The sequence below is a fragment of the Seriola lalandi genome, unplaced genomic scaffold, assembly GCF_002814215.2.
Source record: "Seriola lalandi dorsalis isolate HSWRI2012SDOR001 ecotype SW California unplaced genomic scaffold, Sedor1 jcf7180002051108, whole genome shotgun sequence".
Lineage (NCBI taxonomy): Eukaryota > Metazoa > Chordata > Actinopteri > Carangiformes > Carangidae > Seriola > Seriola lalandi.
The window spans coordinates 174,944-199,841 of NW_019521661.1; the positions used below are offsets into that span (position 1 = coordinate 174,944).

General features: G+C 39.8%; 1 protein-coding gene across 1 annotated transcript; it reads left to right on the plus strand.

Annotated features, from left to right (window-relative positions):
* The first annotated feature begins 2,246 nt into the window (after positions 1 to 2,246).
* On the plus strand, positions 2,247 to 24,784 carry slc12a4 (solute carrier family 12 member 4). Its single transcript, XM_023399265.2, has 24 exons — positions 2,247 to 2,513; positions 13,527 to 13,624; positions 13,715 to 13,846; positions 14,199 to 14,345; positions 14,743 to 14,797; positions 15,150 to 15,280; positions 15,398 to 15,639; positions 15,958 to 16,172; positions 16,441 to 16,605; positions 17,032 to 17,130; positions 17,223 to 17,280; positions 17,392 to 17,566; positions 17,841 to 17,959; positions 18,151 to 18,249; positions 18,491 to 18,610; positions 18,705 to 18,809; positions 20,210 to 20,378; positions 20,979 to 21,174; positions 21,486 to 21,655; positions 22,067 to 22,198; positions 22,543 to 22,650; positions 22,810 to 22,997; positions 23,133 to 23,266; positions 23,392 to 24,784. The coding sequence occupies exons 1-24, from the start codon at positions 2,378 to 2,380 to the stop codon at positions 23,481 to 23,483; spliced, it is 3,285 nt and encodes a 1,094-aa protein (XP_023255033.1). The 5' UTR covers positions 2,247 to 2,377; the 3' UTR covers positions 23,484 to 24,784.
* Positions 24,785 to 24,898: the final 114 nt, after the last annotated feature.

Consider the following 24,898-nt stretch of genomic DNA (forward strand, 5'->3'; position numbering starts at 1 on the left):
GCCATCCAGTGGGTGATAGCCATAATTGCAAGTCAGAGAAGTATATACTGCAACTGGTAGTGCTGAGGGAAAACACAGCATTAAGGAATGAAAAGAAGGTGAAAAGATAGAGAGCGAGCTCTAATTAGGTCATTAGAATCTCATCTTGTTGCATCACAGGTGTTAGAGTGCCATTAGGAGAAAGAGCGTTCCAGTAGTAGCCAAACAGCATTTTTTTTTTCTTTCCACAAGTGAACCTTGACAAGCAAACACGATAGCAAACATCTTTTAAGTCGAATGGAAAAATAGTTGCCCACATGCCTGTCTGCTATCTTTGACTTCAACCAAACATTTATTTATTTATTTATTTTTGCTCTTTCAGTCACTAAAAGAAATGTACTGGGTCCCTACGTGAGAGTGATATGATCAAGACCTCAACAGAAACCTTTAACCGTCCCCGGTAGTACAGGCTCAGAAGTGTTAGGGCCAGGATCAGAGTGAGCAGCCTCATTTACCTCACAGTACCTTTACCTCAAGAGCCTTCCTGTCTGTAAACAGACTGACCCATGTGGGCCTCATGTTCCCCGGGACCTGCCCCTCCTGCTTACATGTCTTTCCACAAGACTGAGTCATTGCGGTGGAATAAAAGAGAGTGTTAGGCCCTGCCTGCCTGCTGCTCGCTGACCCTCATTGCTACACAGAGCTGCATGGGTTAGTCAGTCTGGTAGGAAATAACCTTATACGGTTGATGGCATCTTGTGTGTATTTCTTTGCCCAACCAGCAAGTCAGTTAAGAATATAAATGACTTCTATTACGTCAAAGCCTCTGTTTGTCTGAAGAGTGCAGAGAAAAGAAGAAAATGGCTGTAAGTTTTATTTATTGTAGGACAGGGCTGTAAAAGCACAAAGGTACCAATTACTAGGGCAACACCTGAAAAAAAACAGGAACAAAGCGTTTCATTATTATTGCGCTAATTTATTTCTTCTGCCCAAGGACAAACTTTCAAAAAGCTGTTTAGGTTGTTCGAATTTCCTGTGAGATTATGGAACATGTGTCTGAGACACAGTGAGAGAATTAGTGGGAGAAGTAAAACATTGTCCATAGAACCAAGATTTTTCATGCAATACAGATTTCAGTATGATGGTATGAAGTGATGACAGACTGAAATCATACTGTATATATATATATACACAGTGATTCATTTTCTTTTCTTTTACTCTTGGTTTGCCCTGTACGCCTGAAAAAGTTCTATGACCAGAAACTTGTATGCAGTTAAATAGAGTGTGGATCCTAGCATGGAGAAGCTCTTTTTTGTGTGTGTGCTGTGATTGTCCCTCTGGTGCCTCAGAGTGAAGTGAGTGAATTACACTTTACCTCTTCTATAGATTATTATCCAATGTCTTTTTTCTTCAAATGGAAGATGGTTGTCCCTAAAACAAAGAAAAAAACACACCCAGGACACACTAACAGTTGACAAAGCCTCGGCAATCCAAATGGAGCAGCAGCAAGGTCTAAGACTGCTTTAAACAGGACCTCTAATAACAGCCTACTAGAGAGTCTTTGATCTGCTGGTTTTACGGTTTGAGAGTAGCTGCCATTCTTGGAAAGAGGAGGGTACATTTTACCCTCTGTCATTGATGTTACTGTAATTCACTCCTGAGCCTTTCTTCATAGCTTAAACAGCTGTAGACTCTCTCAGTTTATAATATATTATACTCAACATTCATGTATATTCATTTAATGACTGATAAAGCAAATGTTGCTGAAAAGCTTCAAGTTGTGACTGACTATGAGGTCAAATTAAAACATTTTAACTGTTTGAATATTTGTAATGGGGGCTGGGCTCATTTACCATTTTCTCTCTTTTTTTGGTAAACTTTTTTAAAATCCGCCTCCTGTCTCTGCTTGCTCTACTCTAAAGAAGTTTGACTATTTTCCAAACTGCCACGTTGCTGTCTGTGCAGTTTGGGAAAGGCATACATACACAGAGGACTGTCTGTGTGAACCTTGAACAGACGAGGTTCACTCTGTTAACTGTCAGTATGACATAAACAGCAGAAAGGGGTCACCCTGCACTCTTTCACCCTCTCACTCTGCATGACTCAGGGATGACAGCCCTCACTCTACAATCAGTGCCCCACAGGTCACTCCTTCTGCTTGGGGGGTGTGTGAGCGTCTTTGCAAATGCATCCCCGAGACCTGCATACCCTTTCTGTTCACACAAAAAACCCAGGAGGGGCTGGCCTGTGGGTGGGGAATATGATAATACCCTTCAGAGGAAGTGAGCGCAGTGTAGTGGAATGTAGTTGCCATTAGTGGGAGTTGAGCTTAAGCTGGCTAACAGCTAGCCTGCTATGTTGAGTCTGAGCTGGAGACGCAGAGGAGAGTGATGAAAACATGCCTCACTTCACAGTGGTACCGGTGAAGGACCGAGCTCAGTCCAGCTACGACAGTCTAGAGGGGATTAACTGGGTGGATTACAGAGACACTGGACAGGACCCCCATGATCATCAAGATACTGTCAGCTCTGATGGTAAGTCTCACAACTTTTACTAATCTCTTTATCTCTTAGCTTTGACACAAAGTGACTAATTTGGCAGTTTTGAAGCTAAAAAAATGTGTCCTAAAAGTGATACTTCCTGAGTTGGGCTCAACAGAGCATGGGAAGGCTTTGCTTTGTCCTGAGAGCCTTGTGAACAGCTGGTTGTATGGTTACCATGGCAATTCTCCAGGGTCAGAAAGCAGTTTTCCTTTAGCAGACAGGTCTGTTTTTGACAGCTCACTTCAGGTAAAGTTGTTGAAGCACTTCTTTTATCGTTTTGGAGGTGTTTTTCCCTGGCTGTGGAAGCCTTTTAAAACAAACTGTGGGACAGATAAGTAACAAAGGGAAAACAATGAAAGGGGTGAGAACCGTGCAGGAAAGACACAACGGGGGTGGGGTTGTGTGAGGGGTGGGGGGACGGTACCACTGCAACAAAAAAAGGCCTCAAGTGCTTTCTCACACAAAAGATGGAGCTCTCTTTGTGCCAGGGGAGGATTTCCTTTCACAGAGATTGGCTGCTGAACAACACAGGAGCAGATTTCTCCCTCCTCACTCCTCTGCGTCTGCTTGTCTCTAGCTGTCACTCTCTTGTTTCTCCACTGTATCAATGTAGAAAGAGGGGCACCAGTCCCCGACAGGAGAGAGAAGGAGGACGAGGAGAGGAGCGAGGAGTTTGAAGCTGCTTGATAGGATTATGTGAGAGCAGCACTGATTTGTGTGTGCTAATAAAGAGACCCAACTGGGGAACTGAGATCTTTTTTTTTTTTTTTTTTAAATAAAAGACATGCATGGGCGTGGCCTTCAAATGAGGCACCCACGCTTTACCAAGCACCCTGAAGGCTGGGCTCGGCACAATCCTACACTCTGACTGGCCATCCATTTATATTACAAACTGTCTAGCTGTGAATATCATGCTGACTGTAGCTCCCTACTACTGAATAACATCAGAAAAGATCCAAGTTCAAGACTGAAGACTCATCAAAGTTGTTTGTAAGCTCAGTTAACAACCACTGTATGTAAGGGCATAGAAAAGATGCATATGTATTTATGTGTGTTTTTGCATAAATGTGTGAGTGCATACGTGTACATCAATTTGTAGTGAAACACTACCATGCAGATGAGATGATCTGTGCCTCATAACAAGAAGGAATCTCAGCACATGTTGACTTAGCTGTTGTGTATTTCTGGAATGCATGGATATCTCCCTTTGGAGCCTAACTGCATTCTCAACAGCAGAAATGCGAGTTAAAACACTTAAGAGGTAGAAGAAGAAATGTCTAAAAGTAGTGGCTTAAATGTGGTCAACTTTGTACCATGCCCCTTTAAAAGGTTTTGATGACAGGAGGGAAAAAAACAGATGTCCTAAAATAACCCCGGGAGTTTTCTGGGTGAGTTTTGCACAACCTTGTTGCTGTGTCCCTTGTCTTCCTGCTGTCACAATTCTCTCTTACCCACCCAAGGAGCGCTTCCTGAAGCCTAAGAACGACAACAACCATTAAACTTAGTGGACAGCTGCAGGGATGACTATACTGGACAGGGTGAGAAGGAGGAGAAGTAGCAGGAAGTAATTCTGTGATGAATGTTGAGATGGAGCAAAGGGCACACAGTATGTTTGTGTTATGTTTCAGGGACAGCTGAAAGCTAAACTAAATAGCTACTCAAGACAATGTAGTTGACTGCATTTAACCGCAAGTAATTTTAGGCATGAACATATTCAGTATTGCTCCATCTTAAGTTACAGACGACATATTCAAGTAGGAAAAAGTTGGGTGGGAAAGTCACTGTGGTAAACCAGTCCAAAAGTGGGTGCGTGTACTGGATGATTTCATCATGGGAGTGGTGGACTTGTGTGTCTGAGCTATACAGTGTGACGTCTGGAGCATGGAGGAAGTGACACAGTGCAGAGTCTGTTTCAGGCTGTGAACTCAGCTCTGTTCAGCACAGGACGGGACAGGACCAGTCTTAACACTGTGGTCATTGTGAGATTGCTGAACTCCTGAGCAAGAGCAACTACCCTGAAGTAGCCTTCACGTTTCACTTCAAGATGTCCACAGCTCTGCTTCCAGTTTGTGCCACAGAAAGTATCAATTGAAAGACAGGGACATTTGTGAAATGATGTGGCAAGTGGTAACCCCTTTAATGTTTTAGTGTCTTATGTCTGTGTGCTTGCAGTTTTACCAGTTTTGCATGACCTGGTTTATTGTAGAATCACAAAATTATTTTGACATGTTAAAAATGTTTAAACCCTGACAAGGAGGAAAATTGAACTCTCCTTAACTACAAGACACGTAGAGATTACAGGTGTATACAAGAATGTGAACCAAGGCAACAAATATCACTTGACCTAAACAAACCTCATGTGCAGAAGATGTTACTGTTAGTGTAATCAATCACTCAAATACATTATTAACCTTCACATAAAATTTCTTTTAACTATCATTGTCATTGTTCTTCAGTCATAGCAATAGTTACTTGATTGAGCAAAATTTGGTAATTGACAACTTATGGCCTAGCTGGTTCTCCATAATTACATCAGTTAGTACAGTTATTTCATTTTCATGAAAACTGACAAATTATTTATTTAGATATTATTGTATATATAATATAGAAGTAGTACTTTGGAAAGTACTTTTCTTTATGATTCGTTATTCTTACAACCTTACATTCAGACAAAATATGGTAGTCATCACGCAGGCAGCTGTACAAATGTTCAGCAGACAAGGAACAACATTAGCATTCATTTGGGTTGTGGCCCGATCCATAGTGTACATAAACAATACTCCCAACTCTCCGCTCCCTGCTCAGGGAATATCAGTTGAGGGAATTTCCCTCGACCAACCTCCTCCATTCAGAACACCCTGCAATGCCACCAATGCAGACATCCTCCTTCCTCCATGCATCACCCTGGTAACGTAAATTTGGATACGTATTGCTGCTACTGTGGACATATTACACCGCTGGAATAAAATACTGAATATTGAATATATATAAATGTTCATGTTGGCTGTGGCGCTGAATAAATTCAGTGGTCTCCTCCTGGGACCCTGAATAGTTACTGACCTATGTCAATAATATTATTGCTAAACTGTGCTATACTCATCAAACAGCGATGGCTCCAGTGCACAACGCCGGCTGCGGCAGGCACAATGAGTGCTGTTCTCAGCCCTTCAACTATTCAACCATTAATATATAGTCACATCGATGATGATAATGCTAATATCAATGACAATACTTACAGACATAAGTAAATTCCTGCCTGTTAGGCTCCATTGTTGTTTTTGGCGCACCAGCGAGGCGCAATGACTGATGGGTAATCTTCTTGTCAATTTCTGGTGAACTGATGAGCCGTGGTTCAGTTCTTCCCTGCTCAGCTCACAGTTCCCTGGGAACTGAGTACCTTTTGCTCCCTATGATTTGGGATCTTACTTAACATGGCTGAATACCCTGTGCAGTTCACTTCGCAGGGAACTACTAGGCGATTGGAAAGCGCCTTTGGAGTCATGTTTCTGGTCACCTTGCCTCTCTTTGTGAGTGCTATTTAGTGCTGAACAGGTAGCATACAGTGGGTCTTTCAGAGCTGAAAACAGCTGCTTGCTGTGGCTGGAAACAACGTTGAGAAGAACAAATAGATTGAACTAAAATTGTTGTGGGTCAAAAAAAAACAAAACTCTGAGCTGAGAGAAGCCAAAACACTTTGTAGCACTTACCTTTTCTTTGGTTTTGTTGCTACGGGCAAGAAACTTTCACACTACACAGTCTTTTGATCCAGTGTCAATATAAACATACTACATTCTGTTCTTTTATTGTTGCAGGAAAAATACAGCAACAATAGAATGCATCTTAAAATAACCTCAAACTACTTGTATGATGAGTGGATGATTTGGAAAATGCTGCTGTGCTCCATCTGTTATTCAGGAGAACAGGGTGGCCATTCCTGTCATGCTGTCTGGCATACCACACAGATAGCCCCTGAGAGATAAACACTCTGTGCTGAAGCAGGAATGTGGAGCAGATGACAGAGTTGGAACAAATTCTGGTAGCCACGGACATACAGATACACACACACTTACTGAATGCACAACTCTTAACAACTCTAGATTTACAGGAAGTCATTGTAATACTATTTAAAGATCATCACAGATGATAAAGAGGATCATACTTTAATTAAATGGTTTGTCACACATTTCCTATGGTGCAGCTGCCTTGCCATCCAGTCATCTGCCACCTTTGTTCTATCTGCTCATTCGCGTTGAGGTGACAAGGCAAGGCATGGAAAAAACAGAGCAGCTCAGGCATTGTTTTTTCCACTGTGTGTCTGACTGCAGCTGTTACTGAGGATCTGTTCACTGCCACACTTCAGACACTAAACAGAGGTCAGTACAAAACGAATACACTACATAACACATAAATAGTGTTAGAAAACATAAATAGTTTATTTTCCATGCATAAATGATTTTTGCTTTCCTTGGGCGTATGATGAATGTGGAGCTGGTTGGAAAGTCCCAGTGCTTTAGCATTTTCAGATTCTGAAAGTTGAGAAATATTTGGACAAACTGTTTACAAGCATGCAACAGAAAATATTGCTATCATGACTGCAGGCAAATTCGAGCATTTTAAATTTAGCAGGCTCGTGTGTATTTCCCAATTCTTCAAGCAGACACACACTGTGATTCCTTGGTCTGAGAATCATAGTAGGAGAAGTAACTACAGGCAAAGTAACAACATGGTGCCACTTAATTGCATTTTCAAAAGCCTACACCTAAAATGTTTGATACGCTGTCCTTGAGTATTATTTTTAGAAAATAAAAGTAGGAGTATAATGAGATAAGAAATTTACAACAGGCTACTTTTTCAGTCTGTTCTGTGGACATAGGAAACACTGTAGTTGATCACGTATTGAAGTTTGTGTGGAATAAGCTTTTAAAATCTCATGGTGGTTACCAGCAGCATGCTGTTTATAATATTAACATACAGTAGACAAGACTCGGCAGTAACAGTTCATCAGTACCATAGACTGTAGTCTTTGATCAATACAGGTAACATTCACCCAAAGTAAGCATTCATGAGTTTTGCTTGTTTGTACAGCTTGAAACTTCACTAAGTGGATCAAAGCAAAGACACCGCAGATACACAGGCCTACTGTACAGACCAGACTTTGGGTTTGTTAAATGTGGAACTGCAAGCACTGGCATTAAGCCCCTGTCAACAAGTGATAAACCTAGGAGTCATCTTTCAGATCTCAGTTTTGCACCCCACATTCATGACAATGCATTTTACCATCTGGAGAGAACTGCCAGAGTGTGACTGTTTCTTTCTCAAGCCAACACAGACACAGTAGGTGTGTCTTTTAATACCAGCAGGATTGACTATTGTAATGCTCTGCTTTCTGGTCTCAACTACAGTTGCTTTAAAACCCAGCAGCACTTGTGTTGACCAGAAGGAGACTTTACACCAATTTTACAATCTCTGCACTGGATACCTGTCTACTTCAAAATTGATTTTTTTTCTTTTTATTGGTTTATAAAACTCTTAATGGTTGTGGTCCAAACTATTTATCAGATTTGCCTCTATCCTATGAACCCACAAGAACCCTGATGTCTTCTGTGAGTTAATTATACCCAAAGACAGAAACCCACAGTGAGGCATCCTTTCATTACTACAGTCCAGTGTCTCTGGTACAGCCTCCCTGAATACCAGAGGGCAGCAGAGAATTTTGAGATTTTTAAAAGCAAACTCAAGGCTTACCTTCTTAGACTGATTTTTATATCTATTTTATTTATTTCATTTATTTATACTTAGTCTGCTTTACTACTTGGTATATCCTTTTAATCTATTTTTGTTTTCTAGATTGTTTTGCTTTTAATACCCAACCTTTCATTTCAGGTTTTACAAATTTTTTTGCTGTGCAGAATTTTAAAATTTTTATCCTGCCCCTGGTGTTTCCTTGTTGCAAATTTATTAGATTTATGATAACGTTTCCTCAGTTTCTGTTTTTATTGAGTCCTTTGTCTCTAACGTAGTCATTTATTGCTTTGTGCATAGATTGGAAGGGTATTTTGTATAGTATAAAGCACATTGTATTACAATATGTTTGTATGAGAAGTGCTATACAAAGTCTGATTGATTTGAAGATCTGTTGTGCGATGCACCTCTTCACCCCCTGAGGTAAACAGACTGAGCTGCCGTCCTGCTCTCATCATTAGCACACATCAAAGCTAATATGTTTTGTTGTACGGCTCAGCAGGTTAGCATTCCTCTGCTCTGTCCAGATGTCACTCTTCATGAAACACAGCCATTACAGCTAACACTGGCCTGTTGATGTAACAGAATTGAAGTGTTTCTTGCCACAGGCTAGGGAGGAGAGAAAAGTAAAAGTGAAACAAACAACTATATCAAACCTAGTTATGAGAAGTCAAATAAAGCCTTTTGACTTGCAATGCCTAGCAATATGACTGTTGGTTTGTCATGACAACAGTCAACAGTTAAGCAGCTACCACTACTGTGTAGGCCTATAAAATGTAATTAATACTAATGCAACAGTGTAGAAGTAATATCAGATACTACATATCTACTGTACATGCAACATTACTTGCTACACTAGTGTATGAATGAAATAAACAAAGTTGCTTATTGGATTTTACAATGGATTGCAAGCTGACATTCAGTCGCAGTTAACATGATTATCATGAACATATTTGCATTCACTCCATTCTTGACTTTCTAAGTACTAAAATGGGAGGGCAGCTATAGAAGGGACAGTGATCCCCTGTAATTTGTTACACTCCACATAGTACACCCTTGTTATGTGCTTTTTATTTAACTCTGACATGTACAAAGCCAAGTGTTGTTGCATCCTCCCTTCGCAGTGTTGCGTACACTGCAAACACATGCTGGCTGTCAGATTTTCCACCAACCCTGGTTATGAGTAAAGGTAATGAGGTATCTGATCATGATGGTACAGATGGACTAGTTTCCATAAAGCGGTCCTCGACATAACAAGTCATGTTGAAGTTTTACAGTCTTGCAATTAGTTGCTCCAACTCTATTTCTGCACCTTGTTGGAAAAAGGGTGGGTTAGGGTCTGACAATGGGAAGCTGGGAAAGAGTTTCACAGGCCTAGATTCATATAATGACCTGAATACTGTGGACAATAGAGAACAAGTTTAACCTTTAATTCTTTGAGCTGCTGCCGTGTATCAGTTGTATCATGTTTGCCCAACCCAGTGACACAGTCCCTCTAGCTGTGGTTTGAATGCCTGCAGTGTATAAAAGCCAGAAGGAAAGAAAGGAACATATAGAAAGGAACATATGGTCTCTTTCATCATCTTTTTCTTTGATACACACACACACACACACACACACACACACTTTTACTCACACTTACACAAACATATACACACCGGGTTGCACACACCAACTAAAAACACCACTTATGACTTGCACAAAGTAGCGGGGGTTAAGCTGTATGACTTCTCTGTCTCTGTGTTAAGTCTTAAATGTTTATTAAAGAGGAAGTTTAGCAAAGAGGCTTTTTCTAACCCTAAGCAGCTAATGGACAGCGATATTATTTTCCATGTCTAATCGGCTTTGAAAAGTGCAGACACATTACTGTAAAGTTTCTCTCCCTCTTGAACATTTGCAGTTTTGAAAACATTTAATAGATTGTTGGAAAAACTCTGGAGTGGTCCAACTATACCAACCAAGCATAATGCAATCTAGATAAAGTAAACAAATGACCTGTTTGGTGAAAGGTCTTTAAGATGCTTTGCAGGAGCTGCTCTCTGAAATTTGTTTGTTGGACCCATGACAAATCATAATTTTCTTTGTAGGTTTGGCCTGAGAAATCTGCTTTTGTTTAGAAGTCATGAACTTTGCACTTTGAAAAGACTTGTCAACATAGCATCTTTTCTGGGAATTGATCTAGTTGTAAATACAGCCCCCCCCATTGGCAGTCTGTCAAAAACTGACATGAATGTATAGTTTATTATTTATTTTCAGTCTTTCAGTCTAGTCTTGTGTGGGTAGAGAGGTATAGCTAATCTTTTACCTTTTTTGATATTAGCTTTTATAATAGTCACCCCCTTCATTTTCAGGAGTTTTACAGGTTGGATAATTAAACGATATTTAAAACCATGTGTGCTGAAGCTAAGTAATAGTATTATCTGTGGTGGAAAGTTACTAAGTACGTTTGCTTTAAGTACTGTACTTAAGTACAATTTTGATGTACTTGTACTTTACTCGTGCATGTACATTCAATGCTACTTTACACTTCCTCTCCTCTACATTTCAGAGGGAAATATTGTACTTTCTTCTCCATTTCATTTATTTGAAATCTTTAGTGATACTGTAAGGACTGTTCAATTCATGATTGTCGTGAGCACTCTGATGAAACCTAAGCAAAACCTGTGCTTTCAGCTACTATTAGCAGTGAAACTGCACCCCTGCTTAAATTCTCTCCTTTGGTACAAACTTCTGTTAATGCATCCAGCACAGAGTTTATTCTGGCTTTGGTTGTGGGCCTCTTTGGCTGTGGGCACAGGTGACATGTTGGTACACGTTGCTGTAAAGCTTCTATGCTGTTCTGTGCTCACAGCACGGCTCTTGTGCGCCTCCATAACAGGCCAGTTAATCTTTAATCTTTTTAATTTGACTTTTAATGTGAGCTTATTAACAAGAGACCCCCACTGTCCCCTCAGCCCGTTCTTAAATGAGATGGTTTGGAAGCAAAGTTGGAAGCTAAAATATTTTAGGTTTTTAGCGCTCAGGATAGTCATGTAGAAGACAATGTTTGGACCAGCACTGATTGAGTCATAGTTCCTGTCAGCTGACAGCTGAGAATTTCTCAATCAATAGCAAAATCCTGGTGAAGAAGCTCTGAGTCAGTGCTTCTGCAGTAGTCTCCCTTAATTGTTGCTTCAAAAACAGCTGTTGTGTTTTTATCCCATTCGACTGATGGTAAGATGACACTAGAGGACAGCGCTGACATTGTTTTCAGTCTTATCTCTTCTCAGGCATCACTACGCTCCAGCTATGTTTTTGTCAGGGTTTGAAAAGACAGATAATCAGGAGTTTTGCCTCCACTGATCACCAAATTTTTTTAGTAAACAATAAGGTTAAGGATTTAAAGAAGCCTTTATCATTGATACATTTTCATTCTTAATACTTTTTTCAGTTGATGAAGAAATAAAACATCACATCATGCCTCCAAAGTTATTACAAATTAATGTTATTGATTTGCGTGTCGCTACATTTTTGAAAGATAATTTGTAAGTGGTGATAATTCCAGAGATGTCCAGACTGAACATCAGTACAAAACCTTCAACCAATATACCTTTTAATTATCTTTGATTCTTTGAAAGAAACCCATTGCTCTTGTTTCCCCATGAGCAGATATGTGCCTTGCATGTGTGTGTGTAAGTACCCTCCATTCTCCTCCTCCCTCATTGTGCGCCATGTGTTAGATCAGGCCCCTGAATGAGTGTTCACCCCGGGTGACCGGGTGTCCTGGATAGTAATCGACAATTCCCCAAGCTAGAGCACAGAGTACTCTGTTGCAGTCTGCACACAGCGCATAACTATGCTTACCCACAGTGAAACCTACAGCATTGGGACACAGAACACAGGTGAGTGAAGACTGACAATGAAGCTCAACCAACTCACTTATAGCAAAGCTGATATATTTTCAACACATTTGAGAATTTTTATTTATTTCATGCCCACTTGGTAAGTTGGCGGACTTTTTGTTGCAGGATTAATTTGGGTTTCAAGATGCCACTGTTAAAGTTTACATGCTCCAATAACTCAAGCTTAGGTAATTTCGAGGTAATGAGGTGTGTGTATGCCTGTGAGTGTGAATGTGTATGTGTGATAAAGTTTGCATTGCGATTTTTCGTGCAAAATAATTGCCCCAGGCACTGTTCTCATCTCTGCTTGATTTTTTTCTTCAAAAGCAGAAGTTAATGAGAGTAAAATCTAATTATTTGCCTGTTTATCACCTGGACTTTGCTTTGTCAGTCTGGGCTGTTTTTGGCCTTTCACTGCAGCTTCACTGCATGAATTGTGTTCTAGTTTGCTGCTACATGGAGATTATTAAAGTGTTTGAATTATAATTAATAGTGACAATTAAAAGCTGATTGAATATTGAAGAGGATTGCCACAGAACAACTGGAGTTGGTATAGAACATTACATTTTTCCTGTCTACTTTGTTTTATTAATTACTGCACCAGCAATGGTGATGTTTTTTTTCCCCTAATAGAGATTTTATCCTAGTGACACCCCACACATTTCACAAGCTTTGAAAACTTAGATATTTTTAATTTGACATTTAAATGAAGTGTTTTCTTTTTACTCCAACTCTAGAAATAATCACTATCAATAGTTTGTTTCCAACAATTTTATTTTTAATGCAAATTGATGACATTGATTCAAACCATGTATGTTTAATTGTATCCATCACTTACTGCTAATCTGTAGAAACACCTTAGATATGAAACCAACTTCTCTGTTGCATTGTTTTACAAAATACCACATGTTAAAGAGACGTGGCTATTTTGGATGAAACACTTCACTGTAGGTCAGCAGCCAAATCACTGTAGGTCTGTAGTTGTTTATAATAATTGAATTCATCTTTAAAGTAAACCAAAATGACAGAATTAAGATGTGAATTATACATTTCTAATCATTTTAACATTATATTTAAGAAACTGAGGTCAGCATTACTTTCCCCTTTTGTTTTCTTTTTATGTTAGAGAAGCCTCTGAATCAGCACTGACACCACTGGATACTTTATACTGTCCATGAAAGTCTGGTTGTTACAGTAAATGTGATGTACATTGACTTGATGCTGCACTCAAGCTGTCTTTGTTACCAGGATGTCTGACTGATTTGCTGGCAGGGAAATATGCATTTGTTTTGCTCAATAGCTCAAATTGTTGGTTCGCTTGAAAACAACTTTATTGTTTATTTATTGTTAACCTTAAGTGTTTTTTTCCTCTGTCCAATAGGACATGGGAATCATAAAGAAGACAGTCCATTTCTCAAGAGTGCTGATACTGCTAGCAAGAAGAATGATTTCTATGACAGGAACCTGGCGTTGTTTGAGGTCTGTTACTTTTACTATGTAATATTTCTGTGAGATGATCGACTGAAACCAAACTCATTAATTTCACTTCTTCCCCCTTTATTCCCTCAGGAAGAACTGGACATCCGGCCGAAGGTTTCCTCTCTGCTCAGCCGCTTGGTCAACTACACCAACATCACCCAGGGAGCCAAGGAGCATGAGGAGGAGGAGAGTACTGAGGCCTCACGTAGCAAGACCCCCAAGGTCAGGAATCAGGGCACAGCAGAGGACTACTACATGCCTTACTGTTTTTACTGTGTGCACTTGAGTTTTTGTAACATTATCCGCCACTTCTAGCTTCCTCCCTCCCTCGCTATCCAAGGTCTAATTTTGTATTAAGACTTGTTGATTGATTGTTTATGCCTTTGCACGCCCTGCACTCAGGCTGTGTTAGACCTGGATACATACAAAGAGCGGATAACATGATTGAACGACCTTTAAAAAGAACATCAATCAATACTAATGATCAATAGACTTGTTTCCTGAAATGTCATGCTCAATACTCTCCCCTCTCTCTTTACCCCCCTCCTTCTCTCCCTCTCTCCCTCTCTGTCAGTCTCCCAACATGGGCACTCTGATGGGAGTCTACTTACCCTGTCTCCAGAACATCTTTGGTGTCATTCTTTTTCTCAGACTGACATGGATCGTTGGGATGGCTGGCATCATGCAGTCCCTCCTGATTGTCCTCATGTGCTGCTCATGTGTTAGTATGCGCACACATACTGTACACACACAGACGCACAGAGACAGTGTTGATTCCACCAGCGATGTGGGACATGAGCCAGCTTTTATTGGCTAAATCAGTCGATAGAATCCACATGGTTGCATGAGCAGCAGCAATCACTGTATTTAAGGCAAAGAATGTCACTTTGACTTGTGTTTTTACTCAGTGTGCTTTCATTACCTAAACCTTACATAACAGATACTGTGGTCGTATCAACATCCACGCTACATATGCTAAACATGTATGATTATGCTCTGTTAGATAGAAGCTTCAGCTGTCATTTTGTTCAGTGGATATTGATGTTACATCCAAAAGTTGCCATGACATCTGTATTTGTGCCCTTTTCCATATTATACTTTCCTTTTGTTCTTTACAGACAATGCTCACAGCCATATCGATGAGTGCCATTGCTACTAATGGTGTCGTTCCAGGTAATACTTGGGCTCATGTCCCCTGATCCGTGTCATACATTTACTCTGCACCATTTTTCATCAGTTCTACACATACAGTTGCAACATTTTTCTTTTTTTTTGCAGCCTGACTTAAAAAAAAAAAAAAAAAAAAAAAAGTTCAGAACTGAATGGCTATTACTTGCTGCTTTTCTAATAATTACTTGTTGGCCCTTCATATCTACTGACTGCTCTGAAAAAAATAAGTTATTGTTTCAATTACACATTCTTCCACTTGGGGGCAGCAGAAACCTACTGAATCCACTGCATGCAGTAGAAATTGAGAGATTTCCAGTGGATTTCTGTATCCAACAGTTTGTTTTGTCTTTTGTAGCTGGAGGAGCATACTTCATGATCTCACGCTCCCTCGGCCCAGAATTCGGAGGAGCTGTGGGACTGTGCTTCTACTTGGGCACCACTTTCGCTTCTGCCATGTACATACTTGGTGCCATCGAAATCTTCTTGGTCAGTTTGTTAAAATATTATTCTGCAGTGTCATTCCAGGTCACATGTGTATTCTGAAATGTGATTCCTAAACACTGCTCTGTAGTAAAAGATATAAACTATTTTTTCCCTATTCAGAAATATCTGGTGCCCCAGGCAGCCATCTTTCACAACACAGACCCCCTTGGGAGTGACAGTGCCATGCTGAACAATATGCGAGTCTACGGTTCTATTTGTCTCACTCTAATGGGAGTGGTGGTTTTTGTGGGAGTCAAATATGTCAACAAGCTGGCCTCTCTTTTCTTGACATGTGTCATTATCTCAATTGTCTCCATCTATGCTGGGGCAATCAAATCGATGACTCATCCACCAGAATTCCCGTAAGTCTGCAAGGGGAGGTTCGTTCGAATAAATGTGTCTTAACAGGCCGTGCTGTGATTTATGGGGATCTTTGTATGGGATTAGTGGTTTAAATGGGGGAGAGGTCACAAGTTTGTTCCACCCAGAGAAATAATACTTGCTCCTGATTGATTATTTTATCTTGAAGTCAGTGGCAAAGTGTGGAAATAACACTGAATTAACTTTCGGTTATGATAGTAAAGAATAAGTATATCGTGACAACAATGGTGATGATGATTGTGCTGGTGGTGGAAATAATGATGACTAACATAGTTTCAACTTCCATGTTTTCGCTGTAGGATCTGCATGTTGGGCAACAGGACTTTGGTGAGAGATCGTTTTGATGTGTGCGCTAAGACTGTGATAGAGGGCAACATCACCGTGCCCAGTCAGCTGTGGGACAGGTTCTGCCTGCCAGGGAACATGAGCAGCGCTCAGTGTGATGAATACTTCATGCAGAACAATGTGACAGAAATACAGGGAATCCCTGGACTGGGAAGTGGGATTATTAGAGGTAAATTGAGTATTAATGCATTGGGGAATGAAGTATACTACATGGGGTTCTATTGGATGATAACTCACAATTGTTTATTGTAAACATACTGATTATGGGGTAAAATAAAGTAGTATTATAGCCAGGAGTTTGCCGTTTGCACAAATTTTAAAATCAATAATTATTATGTAGCAAAGTTAACACGAATAACACATATGGACTAATTGAATGTCACCCTCCTATAATGTCAGTTTGTTTCCAGTGCTCTAAGTATCTGTTCTCCTGTTAGAAAACATGTGGAGCAACTACCTGCAGAAAGGAGAGATCTTAGAGAAAGATGGGCTGCAGTCAGTGGATGCCCATGGCACCATGGACAACTTCGGCATGTATGTGTCAGCAGACATTGCTACGTCGTTCACGCTCCTGGTGGGGATCTTCTTCCCATCTGCCACAGGTATAACAACATTGTAAACCAAGCGGCCCTGCTAGATCAACAGCGTTTATGGCACTCACCTCTGTCTGCGTCAAGTTACTCACAACTTTAAGTCTTACCAATATGGCAGTATAATAGTATGTTTGTCATAACAGAATAAAAACCAAAGTGGTTGATCTGTAAAACCTGTAATCTATATGATGCAGACCATATGACTTACTGTATATGTGATTTCATAAGATAGACTGATTGAGTTTTTTATGCAGTATGAACCCATAAAATGCAAGTAGTCATTTTTACATAAGATAATAAAAAAAAATTTAAATTGGCATGCAGATGCAGCAAAACAGGGAGGTTTTAAGCCTCACTCTAATCCAGCCAGTCGAGGCATACTTCAACAGTTTCTACATGTCCCTTTTTTTATCTACTGTCTTTATTTTCTTGTAGGTATCATGGCAGGCTCCAACAGATCTGGTGATCTCCGGGATGCTCAAAAGTCCATCCCTGTGGGAACTATTTTAGCTATTACCACTACTTCACTTGTTTGTATCCTTTATTTCAGTCACTACACAATACATTTTTTTTTATTTGATATTCATGTTTGTGATATAAACAGCTCCTTGACATCTTGTATTCAGATTTAAGTTCTGTAGTCCTGTTTGGGTCTTGTATTGAAGGAGTGGTCCTAAGGGACAAGTAAGTTCATTATGTCCTACTGCAAGTTACTACTATTATCAAACTTCCTGTTGTAAATAGTGAAATTTAATAATAAACAACAAATACAAATATATAAACAAATACTTGCAGGTTTGGGGACGCTGTCAGAAAAAACTTGGTGGTGGGGACGCTCTCTTGGCCGTCTCCATGGGTTATTGTCATTGGCTCCTTCTTCTCTACGGTTGGGGCAGGCCTGCAGTCCCTCACCGGGGCCCCACGACTTCTACAGGCTATTGCCAAGGACAACATCATTCCGTTCCTCAGGGTGGGGCAGTACAGGATACTCTGTTGATAATACATTAACCATTTCATATTCTGAAATCATCTGAACTTCTGCAAGACAGAAATGGCTCCAACAGGCTGGAGAACAGACAGATAACAGTTATTTCTAAAACATGGAGTAATTTGAATATTCAGAATAACCTCGGAAATACATATAGTTTTTTGTGCTGGAAATATTTGCATTTGGTAATATATTACTTTGAAGTTTATTTGAATATGATATAAGAAATGATTTGCATTGCTGTGTTTTGTTTCAGGTGTTTGGACATGGGAAGAGCAATGGAGAGCCTACATGGGCATTGGTGCTGACTGGCCTCATAGCAGAGCTGGGTATCCTCATTGCCTCACTGGATATGGTGGCTCCTATCCTTTCCATGTAAGCTCACATACATGCACACATGCCAAATAATATGGCATATACCATGTGTACTGTACACACCCAACACATTCATTTCTCTCAGTCATGTTATGTACTAAATTCCCTGTTTGGTAAAGGGCCATCTGCAACATTGATGACATGAATACCTACTTCACATTTATACAAAATTGCGTGTTTTTATTTAACAGGTTCTTCTTGATGTGCTATCTCTTCGTGAACTTAGCCTGTGCAGTTCAGACTCTTTTACGCACGCCAAACTGGAGGCCAAGGTTTAAATATTACCACTGGTGAGTGCAGCTGTAGGTCGATCATACTTCTCAGAAGGGGTGGGAGCACATTTTACTTTTCCCTGATTCTCCTGCTGTCAGAAATTTAAATCACCAACTTTTCAATTACAAGACCACCTTTGTAAGAGTTATGCTACAGTTGCTGTCATGAAAGACTTATGCATTATGCATACTTGTAAATAATGTTACTGCTCTTGCTATGCAAAAACATAATTTCAGACTTTATGTGTCACACCCACAGGGCTCTGTCCTTCCTTGGTATGAGTATGTGTCTGGCTCTAATGTTCATTTCCTCCTGGTACTATGCTATTGTGGCCATGGGCATCGCTGGGATGATCTACAAATACATTGAGTACCAGGGGTATGTCTGGAGTCTAATAAGCATTTGAAATACTTTTAACTTATAGTGTGTTCTCAAAGATGGTATGGTGACATTTGCGTTTCTCTGAAAACAGAGCAGAGAAGGAGTGGGGAGACGGTATAAGAGGACTATCGCTTAGTGCTGCACGCTACGCCCTGCTAAGACTTGAGGTCGGACCCCCGCACACCAAGAACTGGAGGTACAGCTGCACCTACAGGAGATGCCATGAATGTTTCCACACAAACAGTCAAAATGACACTTTGATTGCATTTCCGAGGAGCCACATGGCATGTTGTTGATGTAAAAGTTGTTTTCACATGTGTCTTCAATAACAAGAAGAATCAGACTACCATTATTACACCTTGTCAAATAACTGATTCAGTCCGTGGACTCTACATTTTTCCACATGTCATAGGCCAGCCAGTTTAATTTTGACGATGTTGAAATGCAGCAATGAGAAGCCGCAAGTTTTATCTAAATTTTATCAGTGATATTTGAGACAATTGCGTGGCACCCACATGGAATGATGAATTAGAAGATTCTCTGCCTTCCATAAAAATGACATCCAGAATGGTAAGGGTAATGAAAAACATTTTCAGGAAGTTGTGGTCTAAGGATATCTTGCAAAGCAGTTCCAGTAAGTTGCTTGTCAGCTGTTTTTGTTGTATATAATAAGTTGTATATATACTGTTATCACTCTAATGCTGCACTTCCTGTTTCCAACTCACTCTTAATACGCTGGCAGTGACACAACAGCTAGTCTTGAGAGGCAATATATCAATAAAAGGTATACAAGACAGCCATGTAAGCAATGACTTGGTGGTTCAGAGGTCAAAAGACGTCTAGAGGTTGAGGTTAAAACTGGGATCAACTTGGTAGACAAGTGAAAGTTATTTTCACAATAATTGCATCTATATGTAACACAATGACGGGATGTATAACTTTTGGTCATGGGTTTCAAACTCTTTCTGTAATAACACATCTAAAAGGAAAAATCTTATCAGATGGGGTCCGTGCTCTAATTTGTGTCAGTTTAGGGGTCCTTGATGTGAAAAATAACAACAGGTATTGTGTAACCTAAACCAGTGGTTCAGGTTACACAATACCTGTTGTGCCAGCGGCATTTCTGTAACCTTATTTCAACACAAAGTTGGGATTTGATTCACACTGAAATATGCTTTAATGCTGTGAAAGCAACAGTTATATGTCCGATCAACTTGCACATTTCAACTACATTTCTAAGCGAGACTTCTGTTGACCTGCAAATCAGAGACTAATGCTTGACACTGGCACTTGAAAAGTCCAATTTTATCAATTAGCATCATCTAAAAAGTGTATATGATGGATGTGTACACAAATGCAAGCAGACAGAAACTGATCGAATCATCAGTGCTTGCATTGGCAGTGACCATTCAGGTTTTCTTGATTTGATAGATGACCACTAGCATGAGCATGAGTGAATGTTTTCTTGATTCTTACACCATCAGAAGAAAATAATACATTTTTCTCTGTATTGGGGTGACAGTCTTTACAAAGACACATCTTTGACCTCGGCTTTTGTCTCATATTATCTGTCTGTGACTCACTACTCACCCACAGACCTCAGTTGTTGGTGCTGCTGAAGCTGGATGAGGACCTCCATGTGAAATACCCCCGACTGCTCACTTTTGCCTCCCAGCTGAAGGCAGGAAAGGGTCTGACCATTGTGGGCTCTGTCATCCAGGGCAACTTCCTGGACAGCTATGGGGAAATGCAGGCAGCTGAACAGGTAAATACTGGAAAGAGATGTATGCTAGAAGTGAAAAGAAACGTAAACATGCTTCACTTTAAATTTTTGTTGCATAGTATTTCTTCCTCAGCGTGTTTTTTCTTTTTCACTTTAATCAAAGGGCAGGGGTAGAAACACCCTGTTGTTAGCAGTACATCACGGTCCCAATGAGCCATTTCAGATAAATTAGGGACGAGTGAAAGAAGATTTTTTTTTAATGTGATTTGTTTGGTAAAGAATTAAACACATGAAGCAAAGTTTGCTCCTGTTTATGTGACAATTGAAACAAGTGAGAAAAGAATCAATCATCCACAATTGACTTTGAGCTAAGCCATTATTCATGCAGTAGAGCTTGTGCTCTCCAGGGAGGTGCTGACGGTAAAACCTGTATTGATGTAATTTCAACTGTTGAACTGTTGTTTTTTTGCAATATAAGTATTTATAGTGTCTTTATGATCACAATGCATTATAATCACTTTTATTAGATGTAAGACAGAGGAACTGTCAGATCTTTTTTTTTTTTTTTTAAATGCTTTATAAGTGTTTAAATAACCACTTACTACTTACTAAAACTCAGTTTAACCACTTTTTTTCTGCCAGGCCATTAAGAATATGATGGAGATTGAGCGGGTTAAGGGTTTCTGCCAGGTCGTGGTGGCAACTAAGGTGCGTGAGGGTATTGTCCATCTGATCCAGTCCTGTGGTCTGGGAGGCATGAAGCACAATACCGTGGTGATGGGATGGCCATATGGCTGGAGACAGAGTGAGGACCCTCGTGCCTGGAAGACTTTCATCAGTAAGTCTAACTGAAATACTATTAACATAACGTAGAATGTAGAAGCATTGCAGCATTGCAGTATGGCAACACCTCTAAATGACTGCTTTGATTGCATGATATTTATGGGAATGAGTATGTGTTTATGATTATGATCACTATCCTGAGCTTGTAGTTATAGCAACCAAGGGGCTGAAAAAGCTCACGTGACTACACTTGGATGATGAAATGGATTCTGTGTTAGTTTTCGACTGGCTTGTACTATAGCTGAATTCATTAACACAGTATCCATCTGTACAGTAAAATTACTAATAAAAGGCACCTCTACCCAGACACAGTCCGCTGCACCACAGCTGCCCACCTGGCCCTGATGGTGCCCAAAAATGTTTCCTTCTACCCAAGCAACCACGAACGCTTCACAGAGGGCAACATAGACGTGTGGTGGATCGTCCATGATGGGGGGATGCTAATGCTGCTGCCTTTCCTGCTCAAACAGCATAAAGTGAGATGAAAGAGTTTACTGTATATCTTTGAGTTTTTCACCCTCAATAAACTACCTAATAAATTTTAAATAATGTAGTTATACCATCTTAGGAAATGGTGCAGTGTGTTTGCGATTTAAAAATTTTAAGCAATTTCTGCATATTCAAATTTTATTTTAAAAAAACACACAAGGGAAATTCATAAATTGTGAAAATGTCAATATCAGTTTAATTAAAATAACTCACATACTCACCTTTAACGGTCTTTATTATTTTTATTTTTATTGGCTCTTTCTCTCTTGAAGACTGTGGTTTATTTAAGTTTTTCTTTTGAAAAATACTTTCAGCAAGTAATTATATTCACATCCATTCAATACTGCACATAGTATCACACTTGTGGCAATACCAGCATGATTTTGTTTGTATTTTAGGTTTGGAGGAAATGCAAGATGCGCATCTTCACTGTAGCCCAGATGGATGACAACAGTATCCAGATGAAGAAAGATCTAGCCACATTCCTTTACCAGCTGAGGATAGAGGCTGAAGTTGAAGTGGTGGAGATGGTGAGAGTTCCTCTTACACAACTCCGAATTTGAGTGGAGACTTTTAAGATTCTTTATGGCCAGAACACACGCAGTATAAATTTGACTCTGTAATAAAATTTGCAGCTGAAACCAGACGCCCATTGTAGTTTACTGAAGCAAACAGGATTGCTGTTTTTTACGAGATGCCACAAACATGAGGGCTAAAAAAAACTGCTTGCCTCAATCTGCCTGATAGTGGGGGCAGAAAACAAATATTTGAGCATGAATTCATTAACTTGCACTGCCACACTGTCCATGTTAAAAGACAAATATATCTCAGTTGTACTAACCATTAAAATGATGTTTCTCAAATGGGATTTCAGCATGACAGTGACATATCCGCATACACCTATGAGCGGACGCTAATGATGGAGCAGAGGTCCCAGATGTTGAGGCAAATGAGGTTGTCCAGTGCAGAAAGACAAAGAGAGGTATGTTTTTATGCCTCTGCCCATGGTGACAGCCAGGGCTGGACGCTCTCTCTTGTGAGCGCAATATCTCAGTAATGCCTTGAGGGAATGTTTTCAAATTTGGCACAAACATTGACTTGGACTCATGGACGAGCTGATTAGATTTTGGTGGTCTTGCAGGCCCAGCTGGTAAAAGACAGACACTCTTTGGTGCGTATGGGAAGTCTATACTCGGATGAGGAGGAGGAGGTGGTGGAGGCTCCTCCAGAGAAGGTTCAGATGACATGGACAAGGGAGAAGTGTGAAGCCGAGAGGAGAAACAGGAACAATGCACCTGAGAACTTCAGAGAACTCATGAGCCTCAAACCGTGAGTCAAATGTTAAACTTTTCACCTTTTTCCCCCCTTTCCTCACTGCAATTTTCTCAGGTTCACAAAGTGAGTGCTTGCTTTGAAATAGTCCAAAAAAAGGTTTTCTTATCTGTCTCTCTTGCTGAACCCCAGGGATCAGTCCAATGTGCGACGAATGCATACAGCTGTGAAGTTGAATGAGGTAATAGTCAATAGGTCCCACGATGCTCGATTAGTGCTGCTCAACATGCCAGGACCACCACGAGACACAGACGGCGATGAGAACTGTATCCTTTGCCAAAATGATAAAACAAGAAGAGGGTCTTGCACAATTTTGTCAAAGATTGTGTGCTAGTTATAGTACACGTCTGCAGGCTAGTGTTTGTTTGGTTTTACTTAACTCTTTCCTCAGATATGGAGTTTCTGGAAGTGTTGACTGAGGGCTTGGAGAGAGTGCTGCTGGTGAGAGGCGGAGGTCGGGAGGTCATTACTATCTACTCTTGACCAATCAGGAGCTGCTACACAGGGGCCTCAGACTCATCAGAATACATTCCACCTATGGACACAAAGCAGCACCCACTCTGCTGCCCAACAGATGTTGGTAGATGCATCAATTTGACACTTTTTCTGAAATATGGACTTTTGAGTACAAAAGAGGTTTATTCTATTCTTGTAGAATATTGAGTCACATTTGTGTACATATCTATCCAACATGTTCACGGCTTTGCCATTCTTTACAAATGAAAGCTGTTTATTTTACTCCCTCAGTCAAATAATCTTTTGGTCAGACTGTCAAACACCAAGTCTAGGTTAGCATTTTCTTATTTATAGGTAACAAATACCTCTTCATATGTGAAAATAAACCTATATTTGACGATTTAGCAGACAGCACAAACATGTTGTTAACACTTTTAATAATGTGTTGGATTTTTATTCTACAACAGCCTTTTGCTTATTTTGGAAACGTTTCTCTATTTATTTATTTATTTTTTCAACACTTCCCCACTGCGGTAAAAGAAAATATTACTGTAGATAATTCACATAAATCTTAACGTTGGCAATGCTGCATTGTAGCAATAGGTGGCACAAAATCCACTTTATAAATGTGGATGCCAGAGATTATAAAGTGAGTTTTTCAAAACAGATATAATTTATGATTTTTGAGATATTTGTGTTTTTATGAGAAAAAATGTACATGAATGACCTTTGAGTTGTTATATTTGTACTTTTTCTACAGACCTGAAAAGCTTATCTGCACATTAAAAAGATGGCTTAATTTAAAGTTATAATCCTTAAGATTTTGATTAAATCAAACCCATTTTATACTATTTATGGTCTGCATTCTTTCTACAATAGCCGCTAAAAGTATTCAAATTCTGTATATCTGTGGTTAGGGTTAGTATTAGTTAGTTTTCATTATTTGTGGCACAAATTTCTACTCCACTATTTTTCTGACGAAGCACCTACTTAAAAAGTGTTGCCTGCAGTATTAAATCACACTTGCTATTACCACAGTAAACATGGGTGTTGTCTAATCAACCAGGCCTGAAATCTAAAGGATTACAACTTTAAGAAATTCTCTTCTCAGCTACATCAGACTACCAGATGACATTTAAATATTTTTTTTTTCCAGATCTTTTTCTAGGAAGTTGAGTATGATCAGTATTTTAAGCCAGCATACAGTGTAGAGAACAATTGTTTGTTTTTATGAGGACTAAATGATCTGTACAAGCCTAGATGTTTTAAATGTAAGGCATAACCCATGACAAGGTGTGCAGTTATTAAAAACTACCTAACGCTAAGAATGCTCCTGGTCTTCCCTCAACTTCACATTTTCATAAAAGCATTTTTTTCTTTTTTTTTTTTTACAGAATAGCATAGGTTGAAGTGGATCATCCCACATTGTCACCTGCCAGCAA

Excerpts from the sequence above, each read along its gene's own strand:
- slc12a4 (XM_023399265.2), top strand. The coding sequence starts at position 2,378 with ATGCCTCACTTCACAGTGGTACCGGTGAAGGACCGAGCTCAGTCCAGC. Across the intron at positions 15,640-15,957 it reads ACTCATCCACCAGAATTCCC|GATCTGCATGTTGGGCAACA; the intron begins GTAAGTCTGCAA and ends TTTTCGCTGTAG. Across the intron at positions 17,131-17,222 it reads TACCACTACTTCACTTGTTT|ATTTAAGTTCTGTAGTCCTG; the intron begins GTATCCTTTATT and ends TCTTGTATTCAG.